Consider the following 19801-nt stretch of genomic DNA (forward strand, 5'->3'; position numbering starts at 1 on the left):
ACCGAGAAGACTGGATCCAGTATATTGCAATGTCATTTAGCCTACGTTTTGACTACAGCGGTCCAAATCATGGCGAGTAGAAACCTCGAATGTGAACTACGCACCGGCGCTCAGAGAACGGGCTCTGGGATTTCATACGAGGACTTGGGCTGCGATGGACCCGATGATGCAAAAATGTAAGTTGAACAATATCGTGTGACGTGTTCCCCTGGTTTACAGCTGACCACAGACTTTACACATGTGATTTTTTTTAAAGAAAATGAATGTATTGAAAAAGAGCCATCCCTCTGTGCTTTATATTCCAAAGCACAGATGGGATGTACGGTAATTGCAAAAAGATATTTTAAAAATAATATAATATTTAAATAATATTTCTGAAAAAGACAACACTTTTTGTAGATTTTTTTTTAAATCTGGAAATGTTCTTATTTGTCCCCCTTTATAATGATACAAAGCCGGTGAATAACATAATTCCGCCCTTGCATCGTATTTAGATTTGGACCAGCAGCCATTTCGCTCCTATAACTTTTTGCCATATAAATGTGTCCTCAAGTCTCTTCCCACAGAAGTATGAGCAGCCATTTAAAGGTAAAGTCGTGAACCAGCTGTATAACAATCCCAGCTGTGATCAATCCTTTTTTTTTTTTTGATCAACTTATGTTACTAACATTTTATTTACACTGGATCAAGGAACTATGAAATTTGCATAAAGTTGCGAAATACGTCCACTTTAAAAAAGGAAGCCGGTTCTGTTGCCTACTTTTGAATTCCTCAGTGAAACATAAATTGACAATTTATTTAAAGCATACATTAAAAATGTCTCCACAGATCCAGCGTGGGGCTAAACCTTAAAGCTAGTGTAGGTACTAAAGGTGAGGGACGGAGCAGAGAAGAAACCAGGAGTAATGCTGCTGAAAATCAATACAGCAGGGATGAGACCAATTTTGTAAAGAAGCTCAACCAGTACTGTCAAAAAACAAATACTTCTGTCAACTACACCTGTGAGAAAAGATGTGGTCCAGCAAACAAAGCCCGGTAAGTAGCTGAGCAATAACAAGCTTAATAAATGCAATTGGAGCAAATTGGGAGAAAGAAACAAGCCAATAATATAACTTTGTTCAACAGATTCTTCTGCAAGTATATCATTGATGCAAACGTATACATGGGAGAGGGTGAAAGTGAATACAGAGCCAAACAACATGCAGCTCAGCTGGCCTTGACTGCTATCCATCAACAGTCTGACTGTGACAGCTGGGTATTTACATGGTTAACTAACATTCTATAACATAATGTTTCAGTTTTTATTCTAATATATACTGTAGATCATTATGACTGCTCTGAACAACAATAACTGCAGCTGATTTCTGAAATGGAAATGTATTGACATCCATTTTATTATTTTTTTTAATGAATCCTCATACCACATAAACAAAATTTGATTATCTGTTATCTCTTAAGGTCTCGTAAAAATCAGTAAAAGTGATTCTGTAATATTTGAAAAATTCTAAAGTCTAAAAATGAAAATTCATTTTGCAAAAATCACAGTTATGTATGAGCATTTTATGGGTTATTATGGTAACTAGACCCACTACAATAGAACCATTAAGTCTTGGTGAATTCCATTGCATATAAGGTTTTTTCTATTGCTTCACTGTCACAAGAAACAATCCTGACATTTCTTTTAACTGTTGTATTCTCTAAGGTTGCTTACAGCAGCAAGAGAGAAGATACCAGTAGAAGCAGTACATCAACCAATTGTAGGTAAGAGCCAACTCTTTACTGTGTGTATCAGTCTGCATGGTTATTTCCAGACACATTTTATTGGTGCTGCAACTTAACATTATTCTTTGTTGATTAAATACTGATCATGTTTTTATTTCATCTTTAGCCAAAAAGTCCTCAGATGTTTCAGTTTTTCAAGTAAAGATTCAATAAAATTCATAATATATTTACACATTTAAAATTCTAAAGTGTTGTTAACTTTTTAGCCTTACTTGTTTTCAAACCATGTCATGGTTAAAGATGCTTTGAAAAGTACCATGGTCCTTCTTATAAATATAAATTTTATACTTTTTTAATTTTGGCTTTCCATATTTGCCTCGACAAATATATTTGACATTTGGATTAGTCATATATATAAATATGTGTGTAAAACACATAACAATTTACCCTGAGTAATCATGATTGATCAGAATAAATGATCACGAGTGATCATGATTAATGATTAGCTATCCTTTGATTAATTAGATTAAACATATTTGTGTTTATGTTTATGCCGTGTGATTTATATATAATATTTTTTTTAATATTTTGGGGAAAAGGTGAAGTTAAATTTGAAATTAATTGTTAATTAAAAACATTGCATAGTAAAGTGTAACTTTTAAGATGTACTAATATTTCTATTATTTTGGACTATGACTGAGAGAAAGGGTAAGTTGGCTAAGTGAATATCATACTATGATGTTATAGCTGGACTACACTATTAGATTAAATTACTGTTTTGTTTATTGAGCATAAACTGAATAAATATCCAACTTTATCATTCCCAGTTGTATGTTCATTTTGCTCTAGGTTTTTTTTTAAATGTTCATAGCCTTTGCTATTTTCTGACAAACATGGATCTGTGTTTTTTTCAAAATCAGATTATATTCGTTTCTTGACAGATCGAATCAAATGGTTGACAGAAGTGAACAGAAGGTCAATTCTAAAAGTCTGAGTAGCAGCAAGGAGAACAGTGACTGTAATGCTGCTGAAAATTCCATGAGGTACTTAAGTCTGTCCTCCACTGACAACAGCAGAGAAGGAGAGGATTATGTCCGCAAGGTCAACCAGTTTTGTAACAGAGAAGGACTCACTGTTGACTTCAACTATGAGAAAAGATGTTCAACAAACACTTCCAGGTGAGCACACCTTAACACCTACAACTGAAATAAGACCTATGATAGGCTGAGGGAAAGGAAAGGGTTAAGAACATACAGGATGGAAACATCTCACGTCTTTTCAGGTTTTTCTGCAAATATGTGATCAACGGCCGTGAATATCCAGAAGGTGAAGGTGACAGCAAGTACAAAGCCAAACAAAGTGCAGCCAGGCTGGTCTTGGCTGCTCTCCAAACACAGTCAACAGTCTCGGAAAGCAAGGTATTTAACAAAACTGTAGTGTAACGCCGTATCACCAGGTGTGATTGACACAGTTCGGTTCCTAGTATATGTTCATTTACATTTAGTGTCAGTTATAAGCAGTTATTTAGTGCAGCAGATTTTTAACTTAAGGCTGAAAATGAGACCATTCTTTTCATTAATCTTTAAACAAAATGTAAAGTGATCTTTGTGCATTTCAGGATTCTGTGTCTACAGCTGATGGCTCAAGTACATCAGATACACAGTAATTGCATTTTGATATTTTCATTAGTGCAAAATCATTTTAGGTTAGATTGCTGTATACTGAAAAAATAAACATGTTTGCCCTTCATTTCTGCAAGGGGCTACACCGAATCTTCACAAAAAACATCAAACACCAGTAAAAGTGACTCTGTTGTATTTGCTGAGTCGTCAGACCACGTCGAAGCTCAGGTCTGTGGGTTTCTATTACAATTTGTGTTGTGTCTTAACATTGAGTGGCTTCAAGATGATTCAAGATATTGACGAATTTAAACAAAGCTCTTTTCAACAATATTAAAATTCACTAAACCATCTACAACCTAGACTATTACCGTAATCCAGAGAGTAACTTGACATAGTGAATGACATAATGTATGTTCCTATCAGGAAATTATTATTATAACTTTTCTATATAAATCTTGTTTCGTTTCAGGTGGCAGTAACAAACAAGAGTGAAAGAAATGATGACGGTCATAAATCGAATCAGCCAAGGTATGAAAAAATTGCATTGTGGGTCAGTGGGTGTGTGTGTGTTTACTAATATGTCAAACTTCACAGATTTCAACTAGAATTCGACTCCATTGTTCATCTTGGAAAAGGAGGCTTTGGTCGTGTTTACAAAGCTAGAGAGATACTGATAAACAAAGACTACGCTGTCAAGATTGTTCGTGGCAAAAAGTAAGTCAACTGAGAGTTTTTACTGCAGAGAGCAGTCTATAACAGATATCTTACAGTATATTTGCTGTAAATGTTTCGTCAGAAAAGCGCTGAGAGAAGTGGTAGCCTTATCAGACCTCTCCCACCATAACATTGTTCGATATTTCAATTGTTGGATGGAGGATTCCGGATACAGTGATGACAGTTCAAGTGACGATTCTCGGTAAGTCTCATCCACTGTTTCCACTGTGTACTAGTGTTTTGGCTACAAATGAAGGTCTGGTCATAGATGATGTACAGTATTAGACTGACAAAGACATCAAGGAGTGAGGACCAATAATGTTTAGTTTCATTTTCATTTCATTTACAGAAGCCTATTTCACTTTAAATGAAACAAATCTGCATGAAACAAACATCTTCATACTCACATTGAGTTCATATGTTCGATATGGCAGCAAAACAAAGGAACAGAATATTAAAATGCTATAAAATAAGAATAACAAAAGCCGAACAGATAGTGATAGCACATTTCATTTGGAAACACTGTCTCCTGCTTTCCTTGTCTCAGCTAAACTGTGCAGCACATTTTCCACGTTTGAACGAACAAATGAACACTCACTGGTGAGGTGTAATTAGCATGTTCAGCATTTCTTGCCCCTGTGTTTCTCCTCGATTTTAAATTACTTCCAAACCATTGACATTAATGACCTACTTTAATAAACTGACTGCGAGGGCAATGAGAAACTATGTTACAGTGAGAAAACACTGGCTGATTGCTGTGCAACTGCTGTAGTGAAAAGCCATCACAGAGTGTGGGTCAGTGGATCAACACGTTTTTGGTCTGGTCTAAATAGCATTCAGGTTTTTTTAAAAATAATTAACTACTGTAATAATTGTTGCTTTAACAGTGATTGCAAACAGAGACCGGTGTTAGTTTCTTTCATACTGACTATTTGTGTGACATTTGACCTTTCTTTGGTAGATCCCACAGTAATTCACCTCAACAGTTCCTGTACATTAAGATGGAATTGTGCAGCACCGAGACACTAAAAAACTGGATAGAAAAGAGGAATGAAAAAAATGGGCAAGACTCCGAGCGGGGAGAAGAAGCTTTGAACCTTGCTGAACAAATTGTCGCTGGTGTCGAGTACATTCACCAGAAAAAACTCATCCACAGAGACCTAAAGGTCAGACAGTGCAGTTATAATTTTAGAGAACAAGAGTTATATAGAGTTATATCAATTGATTTTGAACCTTGTTTTGCTCTTTTCACCGTTTAGCCTCCCAACATTATGTTTGGACAGGATAAAAAGGTAAAGATTGGAGACTTTGGTTTGGTCACAACTGAGGCTGACGACAACGACGAAAACTTGATGAAGCGTACAAAGGGAACCGGAACCCACTCTTACATGGCTCCTGAACAGGTACGATGATATCAAATCATGTTTACTGAAAAATATCTTCCTTTAATTTCTGTTGTTTGATATTCTTCCTCTCTTAGGTTTCTGTACAGCAGGTTTCACCTTAAATTGACTTTTCATTTTGACTTTATTTCACAAGCATAACAAAAGCTATGATCGGAAGGTGGACATATTCGCTCTGGGGTTGATATATTTTGAGCTTCTTTGGAAAATCTCTACTGGCCATGAAAGAGATAAGGTGTGTCGCTTAAAACAACCAACAAAAACAAACAGGAAATGCTTGTTTGAGTATAAGTCATCTGTTCTAACATGCTGATCCTTTCATCAATACCCAAACATGCAGGTTTTCATGGAAGTCAAGTCCCAGAAATTCCACAAAGACTTTCAGTTTTGTTTCTCCAAAGAGGTAAAGGTCTTTCTTTTCTTTAATACCTTTTTTTTAACACATGCAACATATTTCCAATGGATAAATATGCAGAGATTCTCTTAAGAAATATCCAGTATGATTTCTTTTAATTATAAAATGTTTGAAATAAAGCAAAAGACCAAAACCAAAAAAGATTCATGCACATATGGAAGAAGAAAATATATTATTATCATAATAAAATCAGAGGGACAGTTAAGGTGTAACAGTTTGGAGATAAAGTTAGAGAGGAGAGGTGGAGATGTTTTAGATGTGATGAGTAGAGATAATGTATACATTAGACAAGGGATGTCAGAGATGGAGTGGCCAGGGACGAGGAGAAGAGGGGACACACAAAAAACGACCTGTATTAAAGATTTTAGTCCAGGTTTCAAATTCTGACTTCAATATTCACAGGAAGTTCATAAGAAGTTCTCTGATGTTCACAGTCCTCATTTATTTTGCAGCATAAGATCATTAAGTCAATGCTGTGCAAGGAGCCAGGCCAGAGACCTGAAGCAAGCGCCCTGGCAGCAGATCTGAAAAAGTTGTCTAAGGCACTCAAAGCACAGAAAACCGAGCATATGGAAAATAAAACTGTGTAATACTCACAGGAAGGTATCCTTGATTAAAATGAAATATTGCCATGTAAACAAAAGACATTTTTCAAAAAGCACAATAATGATTAGTTATGCAGTTACCAATGAGACATAGTCAGCTGCTGCTTTATTGCTGTTTCTTATAATCATCCACATATTTATCTTTTTATCAGCATAAACATGGTGTTGTTTTGGTGCTGGTGCTGAGGTCTTCACTTATGCCTGTAAATGTGTTCAACATGTAAAATATAACATATATAATATGAAATACTTTACTGAATTTGAGGACTTTAAACCTGTTGTACTCATTTTACATTTTGTGATGAAATACATTATGCAAGACAATGATCTTAACGTTAGATAAAGATGCAGTCACATTTGTTTACTTTTTCAACAACATATAATTGTTTCTTCATATTTTTCTGTTACTGTTACTTTACAAGTTTTTTTTTTCTATGCAAATGCATTTATCACTGTTCAATACTGTTCACAATGTCTTGTTATCAGGTCATTGTTGACTGTTGATCTTTTAACTATTTTTAAATGCTACTGTGATGAGTATCTGCTGGTAGATTTACCTTTCAACGAGTGTTGGGTTTGTTTACATCAGGGGTGCCCATAAGGTCGATCGAGATCTACCAGTAGATCTCGTTTACTACTTTAGTCAAAGTAGTAAATATATATTTATAGGTTTAAATGTAGGTAGATCACTCTACCCCAGTCATTTGAAAAGCAGCTGCCAAGCTGAAAAAGTGTGGACACCCCTGGTTTACAAGCCTGTAGTAAACTGTAAAACCAATGACTGTTGTCTATCAATAAATCACATTTATCTGTTGGACTTGGTCATGTTTATTCTAAATGTTTATTCACGTCTTGTTGCCAAGCTGAAAACTCTCACACAACTACACACCAAAGGTGTGTCGCTGGTGTGTTGAGTCATAATCCTGATGGTGGTGGCGTGTTTGTGTGTTGACTAAGGTAGCGTTAGCCTACATAGCCAGCCGATTTGTGTAGCTTTAATGTGACGGGACGATCACTGAAGCTGTTGACCACTGGATGTCGGACAGACAATAAGGTTAAAATGTTATTTTAAATTAAAATGACTGAGGACTACAAAAGCTAAATTGCTAAGTCAGAATGTAGAAATTAAGAGTAAGTGATGGTACTATATTTATTTGACTGAAATAGTTGCATTACTGAAATAAGTCTGAAGTCCGAAGACCCTTCCTGAAGATCCAATATATTTAACTAAAGCACCAAGGTTTGCTAATGTTCACTGAACTAGTCTGTTTATCTGAGTAGGTAGTTGTGAGTCCATCCACAGGAGTTTAAGGTGGGATTCACCACATGAGGGCAGTCTTGTCAAGTTAAACTAACTGCTGAATCTGAATTTACAATGTTTTTCATTAGTGTGTTCGTATCAGAGCAAAAATATAAAACAAACTCAAAAGAAACAATATATGGCGAAATGCTTAAATGTATTTAATTTATAGCCTAAAATTAACACGAGATATTGAGGCAGCGTTGCCAGTTCTGGCTAGAAAAACAAGCAACATTCACACTTCACATAAACGGGCCTTAAAGACGTGACCCTCCAACGACCACCCTTACTACTTGATATTAAACGACAAGAAAAACGCCTAATATTTTAAATATAATTTCCAAAACTTGAAGAAGGTTCGATATTAGGTTTCTAAGCAAAACATCTAATTTGATCGTCAGTTAAAGTTAAGTTAAATCCCATGGTATTTTCAGTAACTACAAAGTTAAAAATACGTACAACAAAACAACTGTCCTTTTCTAATTCTATTTTAAATTTTTTTCCACCATACTATTCTAGAGTGTTTAATAAGTTAAACATAGTATGTGCTTTTTAGGTTTTTTACATACTAAACTGGATATTTGGAACAAATTAGGCACATTTTAACATTTGGGGGCCAAATGGCCAAATGATAAACAACTTCAATCTTTGCTTTTTTTTAAAAAAAAAAAAAAAAAAAAAAAAAAAAAGGATTTGTCAACTGTGATTCAATGTTGTCGCTTATTATAAATTGACCTGCAGGGGGAGCTGTGACTCCCTGATGCTGGATGAACATTAGTACTGTATACTTGAATTTTTCTCATCCTGTGAGAAGAAGGGTTTATTCACACTTAGGGACCGAAACCGAGGGAGCTGTGTGACATTTAATCATGCCTGGGGCACACCGGATGATTAGCATCTCTGTGGCAAGCATCAGTAACAGGTGGAAAATTCAGGACCTGGTGCAATCACTTGGCTGTGACACAAACACGGCCACAAAGGCCACTTTTACAAATCTATGTGGTAATTCATTCACCACCTTGATAAAAAAAAGAGTACAGAGTGGCTGCCGTCACACACACCTTCATGTTACAGCAGACTGTAGCTGTAACACAAGACTACATTTCATAACTATTTTCTGCAAAATTTTACTTTAGGCTTTTGCAGAGATCAAAGGGTTCTACAATCCCTTTCCAGCAAGTTAAAAAAAGGTATTCAGCAAACTGCTGCATGCTAGTCCCAATAATTAAAAAAATATTAACCAGTGGTCTGTTAAAAAAAAAAAGCGTGGCATAATAAGCTCTCAATGTTCATTTAAGCTGAGTTAAGTGGGCAAATTGGGCACTTAAAATTTATGCTAGGCACAGGCTCCAATGTTTTCTTGAAGGTTACTAAACTGAGGTTACTGACCAAATGAACACAAGCAGATGCAGAAAAGTTTCATATGGAGAAATAACAATGTCTATAACATGACAACCAATCAGAGTTGCATGATAAGCTGATTGTTTAGTCTATGTCGAGTGCAAATTCACTCTGAAATAGCTGCATGTTAACTAAAGAACTAAAGAAATTTCGCCCAGAATAAAAAACTTAACATATTAAAATGCCTGAAATATAAATATTAACCTAATACTGAGTTGACCCCAGAAACATGTAGCTAAATGTCTGTTAAAGGTAACTTAACTAGCCATAAAAGTAGTAATCCTTGATAAAAAAAAAATGTTACTCTGAAACAAGCCAAAAAATGTGATCCCCAGATATAAAGAGGTTTTGTGTATTCACAGATAAACAATCTAAGGACTACCTAAATGATAATTTAAAATTGGCCCAATATAACAATGTCAAAAATTGCTAAACAGCAAAAAGGTTTCCTAAAAAATTACAATGTCATCCATGTATAACAGAACAGTCAAATGACGGTTGAAATACTAAATTCTTTTCTAAGTGTTTCCAACCCTGCCATTGAGAGCAACATAAACGTTTTCATCATTTTTGTTCAAAATATATTGACTAATAACATAGACAGTGAGCCAACCAACTATTTCTATTTCTAAACATTTCTCACAGTCTGTAGCTGTCTGTTTATATACAGAGTAATTTGAACATATCTCTTTTGTATTCTCATTAATAACAGTGGAGCACCATTTTAGCAGCACATAAGATATAAATACGACTAGGATTCCAGTAGAGCGTGGCTATTGGATGTATTCAGGTCACTTCCTCTGAGAGCAGTGGTGGGCAGTGAGGCAGTGCTCTGGTCAGCAGCCTGTATCATGTAGTCCGGGGACTCCTCAGCCTGGAGGACAGCAGCGGAACTTCTCTGAAATTGGAGCGCCAACACACCTGTAGTGTGTAACCATGTCTGAGGAACAGCACTCAGCGTTTGTGCTGCTCTGCGGCCTTGTTACAGAGACAAAACCATGTCCCACCAGCAAACGTCCAAGTCCAAATGTCAGCTGAGGACACACGTGACTTACATACACATTTCCCACAGTTTGGGTGATCAGTTATAGACCCTCTGGTGTAATCCAGCTAACTGGAGCATGACCGTCTGCTGCTCCACTCAGCTCTGACGCAGGACTCAAAACTGCATTTCTTTGTTCTGTGACTTGGTTCTTGTCAAATCACGTTTTGACTGCCTGACGAGCAGGATATGTTCTGCTAATGTAGCTACTGCCTGTCTAAACTGTCTGCTGCCGCCAAGTGGAAGAATATTTAGTTATTCTGCCTGCCACAAGACATTTTTTTGCAGTAAATAAAAGTTTTCAGACCAGTTAAGTGAAGTTGGAAAATTTTCCATGCTACACCTGATGAACTCTCGGGACAGACTAATGGGCCACAGCACGGTGGTTGAGAACCACTTGTCGATACATAAACCCGAGCAAAGGTGGGTATTTTGAAGTCACATTTTTAAAATAAATACATGTGTTGCAGCTTAATTTCCATGACAACTCTGGCTCCCAGCACTTCTTCCAGGCTTTACAAACAGAAACTGCATGTGTTCTGTGCTGACACAGGTGGACAAACAGTGTAGAAAGAACTCTGTCTCAGTCAGGGTTCTGTGTGTGTGTGTGTGTGTGTGTGTGACAACTTATCTCAAATGATTGTGAATTCTCTTTCAATTTTCAGCAGATGTAGCTGACTGACAAGGCCAGGGTAGTCTCTTCTGGTGCCTCTAAAAAGCCCAAAGACTCAAAGTCTTTGTAGAGATGCAGCCCTACTTTCAGCTTTGAAGGTCACGGGCACAACTGCAGCACCCCCACCCTCCCCTCTGTAAATCTTTAATAAGTCAAAGGCTGGGACCCATCAGGAGTTCAGCCTTCAGAGCAGAGCAGCAGGGAAGCTGACAGTGTTTCTGGAGGATTCTCCCAGAGTCTCTGCAGCAACCTCTTCCCTGCTCCTTTAAAAGGAGAGAGAGAGAAAAAAAGAAATGACACCCTCTGACAGCCCAGCTGTTGCGACGATTTCATACCCACGGGGAAGAAGTGTGAGGTGATGCAATCATGATGTCAGCGTGGATATTTCAAGAGGCGAGGAGAGGGGAAGAGAGAAAGATAGAGAGAAACAAAGAGAAACAAAAAATGGCGTGTTTAAATAAATCCCAGCATGCTCAGAGAAAATACACACTGTAAAATTGGTTACATGGTTTGTGTCTTTCATGTCCAGTGACTTCAAATATAAAGACACAGACACAGTCTTTTATGAATGCATCATAATAATGACAAACGGTAGGTTAGGTTATATCACGTTAGATTATGTTAGTCAACCCATTGTTGACGTACACGATGTATAGTACAGTATATATAAACATAAATAAATATTGAAAAAAAAAAAACTTAAATTAAATGTAGACACAGCCAATGTTAACAACGAGCCTCCAGTCTCCACCATGTTTTCTTCCTCATCGTCTTTTTCCTCACCTCCTGCCTCCTGTTTCTCTCTCTCTCCTCAACATTCGTCCTAACCATCCTTTGGTTTTTCCCAAAATTGGTCTTTCAAAAATTCCAATATGTCAGTGATACCTGATAAACAGGCCTTAACACACATACATTTATCATTGACTTCATTCATCTCCACATATCCTATCAGATGGATGGACTGGCCTTTAACCAACGACAGAGGGAGATGCAGCATCAAGTTCTAACCCAGGACAAAGACTGTTAACCTGCTAAAAAAGTCACCTCAAAAATATGTTCACATATGGAGGTGAAAGGAGTTTTAGCTGCTTGATAAAAGTTAAATGTAATAATTGACAGTTTTAGATTTTACTGCATTGTTTTTTATAAAGTGCTCCCACATTTTTGGAGGGGGGGGCTGTATATATTGGAAGTGGGGTGTTGATGGTTTGTCATCCTTAAAAAAAGTGTCCACCCATAAAATCTTTGGGAAACACTGGCTGAGATGATTCACCTCCCTCTGAGGGCTGAGAACAGGAGATAGAATTCATGCTCCATTGGCTATTAAAGTCTCCATAGTCAAGTGTTCATAATCTGGAAATTAGAATATTCAGCGAGATAAAGAAAGACGACTTCAGTGAATGAGTTAGACGATAGGTGATCGTAAATTCAGGTAATGGTACTGGTGAGAAACTGAGCCCAAAGCACGAGACTAGAGAAAACTGAGGAAATGGCAAAGTCATCAATCCAGCAAAGGCACCCGAGTATGGAAGGAAGGGACAAGAAATAATTATGTTTTGTAATGTTTAAAGATTTCTTCTTTTGGGAGGTAATTACACAGGTACCTGCGGGAGAGGATATGGTGTGGGATGAAAGCACCGTGAAATCAGGACAGGAACGCAGCCAAAAACAGAATGAGGAGGCCAGTGCTTGAACATGGTGCCACAGCAGACAGGCTTTTTCTGTCGCCATGATTTAAAAAAATAGTTTAAAATAGTTTTATCTGCTCTGACTTTACACCCACTCTCACTCTCTGCCACCCATCTGGTCAGGAGTCCAGGTGATCAGTGTCCAGTTTGTTGTCAGTACAGATGCAGACCAACTGACCACTGAGTGTTAAGGTGTTAGAACAAATAGGTATGATACAACTGTGCACTGTTTAAAAAGTTAGTTGTTTTTTGTTATTATGCCTTTTGTTGGTGGAAGTAGACCTTTATATCATATTTATTCAAATTATTCAAATTATTTACATTTAATCGTGTTATACTTAAAATGAATGCTTATTTTAATGAATTAAAATTCATTAAAATAATTAAAATGTAATCATACTTTTTATTAAACATATTATAGTTATTACTATTATGCCAATAATAATATATAAAATATGAATAATAACCATTGTTATTATTATTATTGTCCTTCATAATATTCTAATACTATGTTTGATTACATTGTGTTGTTTAATGCATACATTATATCATGTATTTATAAATCTATTTCTGTCTTCACTTGTGTCATGATCTGATTCACAAATGTCGTTAGAACATTTCAAACAGGTCTACCATGTACTCCTTCAAACACTTCTGCTGTGTATACTACTCTCTGTACGCTGGACATTTCCTGATAAGATGCTCCTTTAAAAGCCCCTGCAGGAATAAAAAGTTGAATCAGATTCCATGCATGACACATCTGGGCTCTCAAAAATCCTTTTAGGCATGGTTGAAAGTGTGTGTAGCTGGCACTGGGCTTCTGAGAGATCAGACCCACATTAGTGGAAAGGCAGTACCTCATAAGTGGATTTCTTATGTGTGAGGCTCCATAGGGGAATCAGTGCATCATATGGCCATCTGTCTTCATACTTCACTGCCAGACTTCCCAGAAACCAACACCCTGTGGTCTGAAGCATGCTCCTCATCCTGTCATCTGTGTGATCATTAGGATCAGCGACAGTGATCATTGACATCACATGATTTATCTGTAGGATTTCACACGCTGATAGATTACGACTACATCTGTTTTACGGTTTTGGTTGCTGTATGTTTGAAGTACCCAGAAAAATGTGACACAACAAATTATTTCTTTAGAACTAATGCAGTAAAATATACATTTATATTTATAAAAATAAATCTGAATCATTAAAAGTGAGAGGCGATTATATCTAATTAGCGGTTTGTTCAACAGAACATGCACAACACGATTTAGAAAAAAACAAAATTCACTAAACATTTTTTAAATACCACAAAACCACATTTTACATTATTTTCTTCTTCAGTTGTAGTAAAATGGCTCGGCAGTGACAGCTGATAAGACAGACAGACAATAAATAGTACCACTGTCTATAACACAACTACTCTGCTAGAAAACAAACATTAACTCGGCCATTTTTCTTCTTTTGTGGTGCACTTTCCATTTTTACCCACTTAAATTGATGAGCAGACCATACGTATGTCTCTATCTGTTGGAAAATACTATAATACTATACTGCTACTGATGTATATTGATGATTTGCAAAATGTAATAAAATGTATTGAAGACCTCAAATATATTTTAATGCCATTACTTTAAAAACCAGCAGTGGATTTAACATCTGCATGTCCCGGAGGACAGATAACTGTGTCCATTTATTTTTTATGGTCAGAGAATCCTTCAGCGCAGCATTGCGAGCCATGGGCCAAACAGATAAAAAGCAACAACATCCTATCTGAGGAAAAACATTTCTTAGACCACTATGTTCTGAAGTTTATTAGAACCTAAATATTTCTGATCTAGAACAACTTTATTATCAACTGTCCTTCCCGGTACCTGGATGGCTTTCTCCCCCATCTGCTGCCTGCCTGTGATGATGCCAGAGAAGCCATCAGCCAGATTGGCCACCTCCTTGTGCAGCTCAAGACAAAGTTGGCCTCCCTCTGAAGTGGCACTTGGACATTTGACGTGGCCAAATTTCGGCTGTTAATTGTGTGGCGGCGAAGGCCTCTTGGGCAAACCAGCCACATCCATCACTGCATTGTGTTTTACTGTTTTTCCAGAGACAGCTCCAGCCTCACTGGTTAAAGCCAGGGCAGACAGAAGCATATTTGGACAGCAGGGCTTTCTCTAACCCTTTGTGTGTGCGTGTGTTTGTGTGGCTCGGCTTGTTCAGGAACCACATTGGCACATTTATTAATGAGAGCAGCATTCGGTCATTTGGTCAATGTTTAATTAAGCATACCATGCTAATTACATCAGTTAAACATGGTGGTGTGAATATTTTTAGCCCACACAAACACCTGGATCTGCCTCGTCCGAGTGTACAGACTCAGTGACTGTGTAAGGTAAGGCCTCTAGGGGGCACTGTTGAATCAGGCTACATCCCACCGCCGTAGCTGGAGGAAAAGGGAAGTGTTTGTGCCGTCTACCTCCTCTGTCTGTTTGTGTCCACACTTTGTAAGACAATGGCACTATATTCTTATCAAATCTAACCTCTGCCTGGAGAAGGAGATGGATTGCATGCCACTTTTCCTGCTGCAGAGAATTAAATCAGAATCCTATTATAGAAAAACATATAAATATACTACCACTCAATACCACTGTTGTACGACCAAAACAGGAAATATGGCACATGTTGACTGCAGCATGCTGCCATATCAGTTCAAAGAGAATTAATGGAATAACTCTCTCTTGCAGTGGGTCATGTTAATCAATAACATGCACGATTCCCAAAGATGCTCTGTTAGAGGTAAAGACTAACTCATGTGGTGGAATTACAGGACAAAGGATGATCCCATGGGGAACAATAGGTCTGATAGCCGTGCAGAGTATGCAGCACTGGTATTAGCATATGTAATTAGTCTAAGAATACATACGCTAGCTACGTTTCAGAAGCCGGGCTAGGAGCATTCAGATAATTCAGAATGTGCTGTATAAATTTCCTTGACCTTGTCCCCGATACTACATTGCATGACATTACTCAAAATCTTGGACTGGCCTGCCCCTCACATCTCACCTCCACTCCATTCACCTCCATTTAAACGCACTCTCTCCTCAGGTATTTGAATATGGATTGCCATCCTTCACTGCGTTATTGGCCTTCTTCTCCCCTCCCGTCCCTCATTACAAATGATCTTTCAGCGCTAATGAGTACATGTCTAAAAATACCCTCCTTGTCCAGAGAGCTGGATGTGTGTTGTAGCGCGAACTGAGCTTTAACAGATGTTAATGGTTATGGAATATCAGAGCGGAGTAATGAACATAGACACGCGGTGACTCCGACTTCATTTACAGAGAACATGTTAATATTCAACATGCATCTGGAGTGGGCTTGGATGACACCCTCCCCCCCCCCAAAGCCACCCTACCTTCTCACACACCCCTTCTGTAAAGCTGGTATTCTTTGTTACCATAGTAACACCACATGACCTTTCTGAGGAGGTCGAGCTCATGCCAGTTTGTTGTGCGAATGATTTCATCCCATGGCCCCTTCTCAGTGGTGGTCTTTGCTGTTGGATATATTCTCCTTCCTGACAAATGAGGGAAATGTTCCAACTGGACTTATTCTCAGGGTGAATGGAGACATGAGGCGATGGATGGGTATGTCACCTCCATTGTCTAACTAGGAGACAGTTTTCCCATGTCCATATCTATGACCAATGACCATGTCACATGACACAACGGACATGTTCATAATACATTTCTTGACATTTTCTAGTCTACGTGAGAACTAATTTATGCTAGTTTTATCAAGATGTATACTTGACGTTTCTCCCTGCTCGGAAACTAAGGCGTACTAGGTTTACCTCAGCAACACCAGCCAGCTTTAGCTACAAAAGTACTCTAAACATTAGCCCAAAATAATAGCAAAAATACAAAAAAAGCTAAAGTTAATAAACCAAAAGCATATTTGGTAGTAGTATTAAAGTTTGATAAAATGACAGGACCATTCTGACACAAGACGCCATTTGAAAATTTTGATTTCAAATTCCAATTTAAAGATAAGTAAGATCTGTCTACTTTAATGTTAGCTCCAGAACTAACCTACTAGCAATCTACTAAAACAGTGTAGGCATTATAAACTGCTGCATCACTATTTCCAGAGTGTGGAGGTAACATCAAACAAATCCTGCAGACAAGCACTGAGTCATGACAACAGCAACGGCAATCATATTTGAAAAACAGCTGATATCGTGTTTTGTAAACACCTGCCAATCGTAGACTACTGACATATCACTCCTTAATGGTTGGTGACAACCACTGTTTGATCAGACCAAAAGTAAAGAAAACACAAACACAAGATACAGACGTCTCCATGCAGGCTGAAAATGAAGGCTGTCGAAAAACTGCTGTGTTTGTTCGAACAACTACAGCAGCACTATTTTGCCTACATGTTACCACAGTGAGGAGTAGTCAGTGAACTGCAACAATTAAATGTGGAGACATAATAAAACAAACTTCCTAACCAGGGCCTAGAGAAAACCTTTGTACAGTCTGACTTGCTTTGGAAAACAAGTGGAAGGACATAAAGACAAACTATTAGCTCTGTGTCTAAATCCGCCTCAGACTAAGTGTCTACCCAGCAGCTACACTACTTTACAACCTTGGACCTTAACCAGTGACGCACACTGACTGTGTGCCACACAGGAAAGAACACACTGGATGACTTCATCAGGCCCTTGAGTTTACTGTGACCCGAACCTGGATGCCAACCCAGCAGCAGAGACAGCTATGAACCGGACCCTGAACCCTTTTCAACCTCCATGAGAAACTGTGGAGAGACACTGNGTTCCAGCCCAAAGGGTTGACGTGTAATTCAGACAAGATGTTGGATGTTCAACAGCCTCCTTTCCTTATTTGTGGTGGAGATCCAGATAAAAAGGTGGCGAGCGGTGGGAGCAGGCCTCTGGAGGGGTTTCATTAGATATTACAATCTAAGCTTCCTCCCAGGCCAGGGTCAAAGATGGCTCCTATTTGCACCTTATTTCAAGGCCAGGAAGATATTCGACCCATGCAGCGTCCATCTGGTTCACATGGAGGTCTAGTTTAGGAACTGCCTTTGTGGCACGCAATGCAGCAGTTCACATTGGCCCTGAATGAGAGAAAAATAAGGGTTGTGTAAGTGCAGACGAGGAAAGATGTTTATTTCACACACAGTCACACCAATTTCAGCATCGTAACCGGCTGAAACCAGCTAAGTGGGATCAGGTTTGAAGGCTACGCACATGTGACAATCTTGTGAGGTTCTGAGCTGGAGCTATCAGTGACTCTCTTGTCTGTGTACANNNCCCCTCCCGCCTCCCTCCCTCTGTGTCCTCATGGTCTGCTTTGTGTCCTTCACAGGCAGTAATCAGATACAGTGGACTGATTGTGGCACAAACAACCTGGGGCAGTCCAGCTGCACAGGAGTACGGCTTTCAACCCTTAAATGATGATGTCACTGCTCCCATGTGACAGGGCTCAGTTTCACTGTCAGATCAATTATTCACAGTGTTTAATTGGATCAGCTGAATCCAGATCGCTCCAGGGATCCATTTCCAGTAACAGCAGCTGCAAATAAACCCCTGAGCAAGCACACAAGACAGAAGGCCGCAGATCAATATGTACAGACTATAGCACACCTTGCTAACTTGAAAAAAAATAAATAAAAAAACTACTCAAATCAAATACAGTTTATGCCCCAGTGTAAGGAAACTATAATTACTCTAAAACCAGAAGGCTCAGGATTTAAAGCAACGGGGGTTTCTTCATAGCTCTAATGCAGACACATCAGTGGAGGTGGTGATCTCATACTGTTGGGTGAAGGCCAATCTGTGATGATGCTGCATTCATTAATCACACAGTCATGTACAGTGGTGTTCGCAGCCTCTTAGTCATCAGATATCCCCCTGGCCTTTGCTCCACTCCCACCTCCATCTCATTACCAGCCTTCCAGTCAAAGATGGCCTTTGTGCAGGGGGGTCAGCGCAGACCATGACAGTTCTACTCCCTCCATTAGTGCTGGGTTTCAGGATACCAAATATAGTGCAGAGTGCCTTCCATTCACAGGGCAGGGGATCAAAACACAAGGCCTACATCTCTATGGAGAAAGCAAAAAAAGCAGCCCATTCATCTTCGAGCCTCGGGAAGGTGGTCACACGTGCAAAGGTCTTGGGAAAGTTACTTTTCCAATTATACACAGTCATCTCTGTTTTCACATGAAAACCACAGTGTTGATCCTGCCTGTTTTCAAATGTTAACTACATTACAAACTATTTACATAGGATCGTTTTAAAAATCAGATTCAGCCTTATCGTTGCAAAAACGTTGATGTGAGCAGATTGTGTGAGCTTGTTGTGTTAAGTAATCCAGTGAGCACACCAGAAAATGACCTGGCTACTGAAAACCCATGAGGTGCTGACAGAAAAAGATTTATAAGGCCCCTGGTTCCCATCATCATGAATTAGTCTTGAGGAATGAATACATCTCTTTCACTTGCCCCATGTATGCAGTCTTATGCCACCACCACGGAGACAGAACACACAAAGTCCTGAGTGTCTCTTGGCAAGTTTTCAGACATGTTCTTTTGGTACAGAGTTAACAAAAAAAACGAGTCTGGCCCTGACTCCATTCATGACATATCCTTTGAGTGGAGAACATTAGTTTCTTTGACAGTCATAGACTCACTGCATGTTCACACTTCACTGGTCAGCCTCAGGCATCTATGGAAATAGTGTCAAGTAAAAGCGTATTGCACTCGTTGACCTTCAAATGACAGACGACTCATGACAAAAACCTGCAAGTCCATCTCTCTCTCGCTTAAGCTTTATTTGTAAATACCCACATTTTTGTAAGTTTGATTCAACATTAACTGAGTTGTAGAAAATCTAGAATGGATAGCTTTTTTGACTGTGCTTTTACATGCTCAAAATATGATTACAAGCACGTTGCAGAGGGAAATAGCTCACATTCCACGACATCGTAGTATTCTTTAGTATTTGTTATGCATTTAACTCAGTTATTAATGCTGAACACAAAGGTGGGCTGCACTTCACTGCAGCCAGGGTGGGTTTTTGCTGCTCCTTAAACACCTCTCAGCTTTGGGGATTCAAACCTACAATTCCAATCACAAGACCAATCATCTAACCATTAGGCTTCAGACTGCCCTATAAAAAACAGGGTCAGTAAGCTGCACTC

At 38.5% G+C, this 19801-nt stretch overlaps 1 protein-coding gene across 2 annotated transcripts; it reads left to right on the top strand.

Annotated features, from left to right (window-relative positions):
* Nucleotides 1–7298, top strand: LOC112486272 (interferon-induced, double-stranded RNA-activated protein kinase). 2 transcript variants are annotated; one of them, XM_025061071.1, is made up of 16 exons: nucleotides 1–176; nucleotides 829–1035; nucleotides 1126–1255; nucleotides 1703–1761; nucleotides 2664–2900; nucleotides 3005–3140; nucleotides 3341–3384; nucleotides 3482–3572; nucleotides 3814–3872; nucleotides 3939–4058; nucleotides 4141–4260; nucleotides 5020–5224; nucleotides 5318–5461; nucleotides 5598–5696; nucleotides 5802–5864; nucleotides 6329–7298. In XM_025061071.1, exons 1-16 carry the CDS (start codon nucleotides 70–72, stop codon nucleotides 6464–6466), a joined length of 1959 nt encoding a protein of 652 aa, XP_024916839.1. In that variant the 5' UTR covers nucleotides 1–69; the 3' UTR covers nucleotides 6467–7298. The 2 variants fall into 2 exon arrangements, with proteins under 2 accessions (XP_024916839.1, XP_024916838.1); XM_025061070.1 differs by having other exon boundaries at nucleotides 7–176; nucleotides 2643–2900.
* Nucleotides 7299–19801: the final 12503 nt, after the last annotated feature.

Source organism: Cynoglossus semilaevis, chromosome 12 (assembly GCF_000523025.1).
Source record: "Cynoglossus semilaevis isolate Cse_v1.0 chromosome 12, Cse_v1.0, whole genome shotgun sequence".
Classification (NCBI taxonomy): Eukaryota; Metazoa; Chordata; class Actinopteri; order Pleuronectiformes; family Cynoglossidae; genus Cynoglossus; species Cynoglossus semilaevis.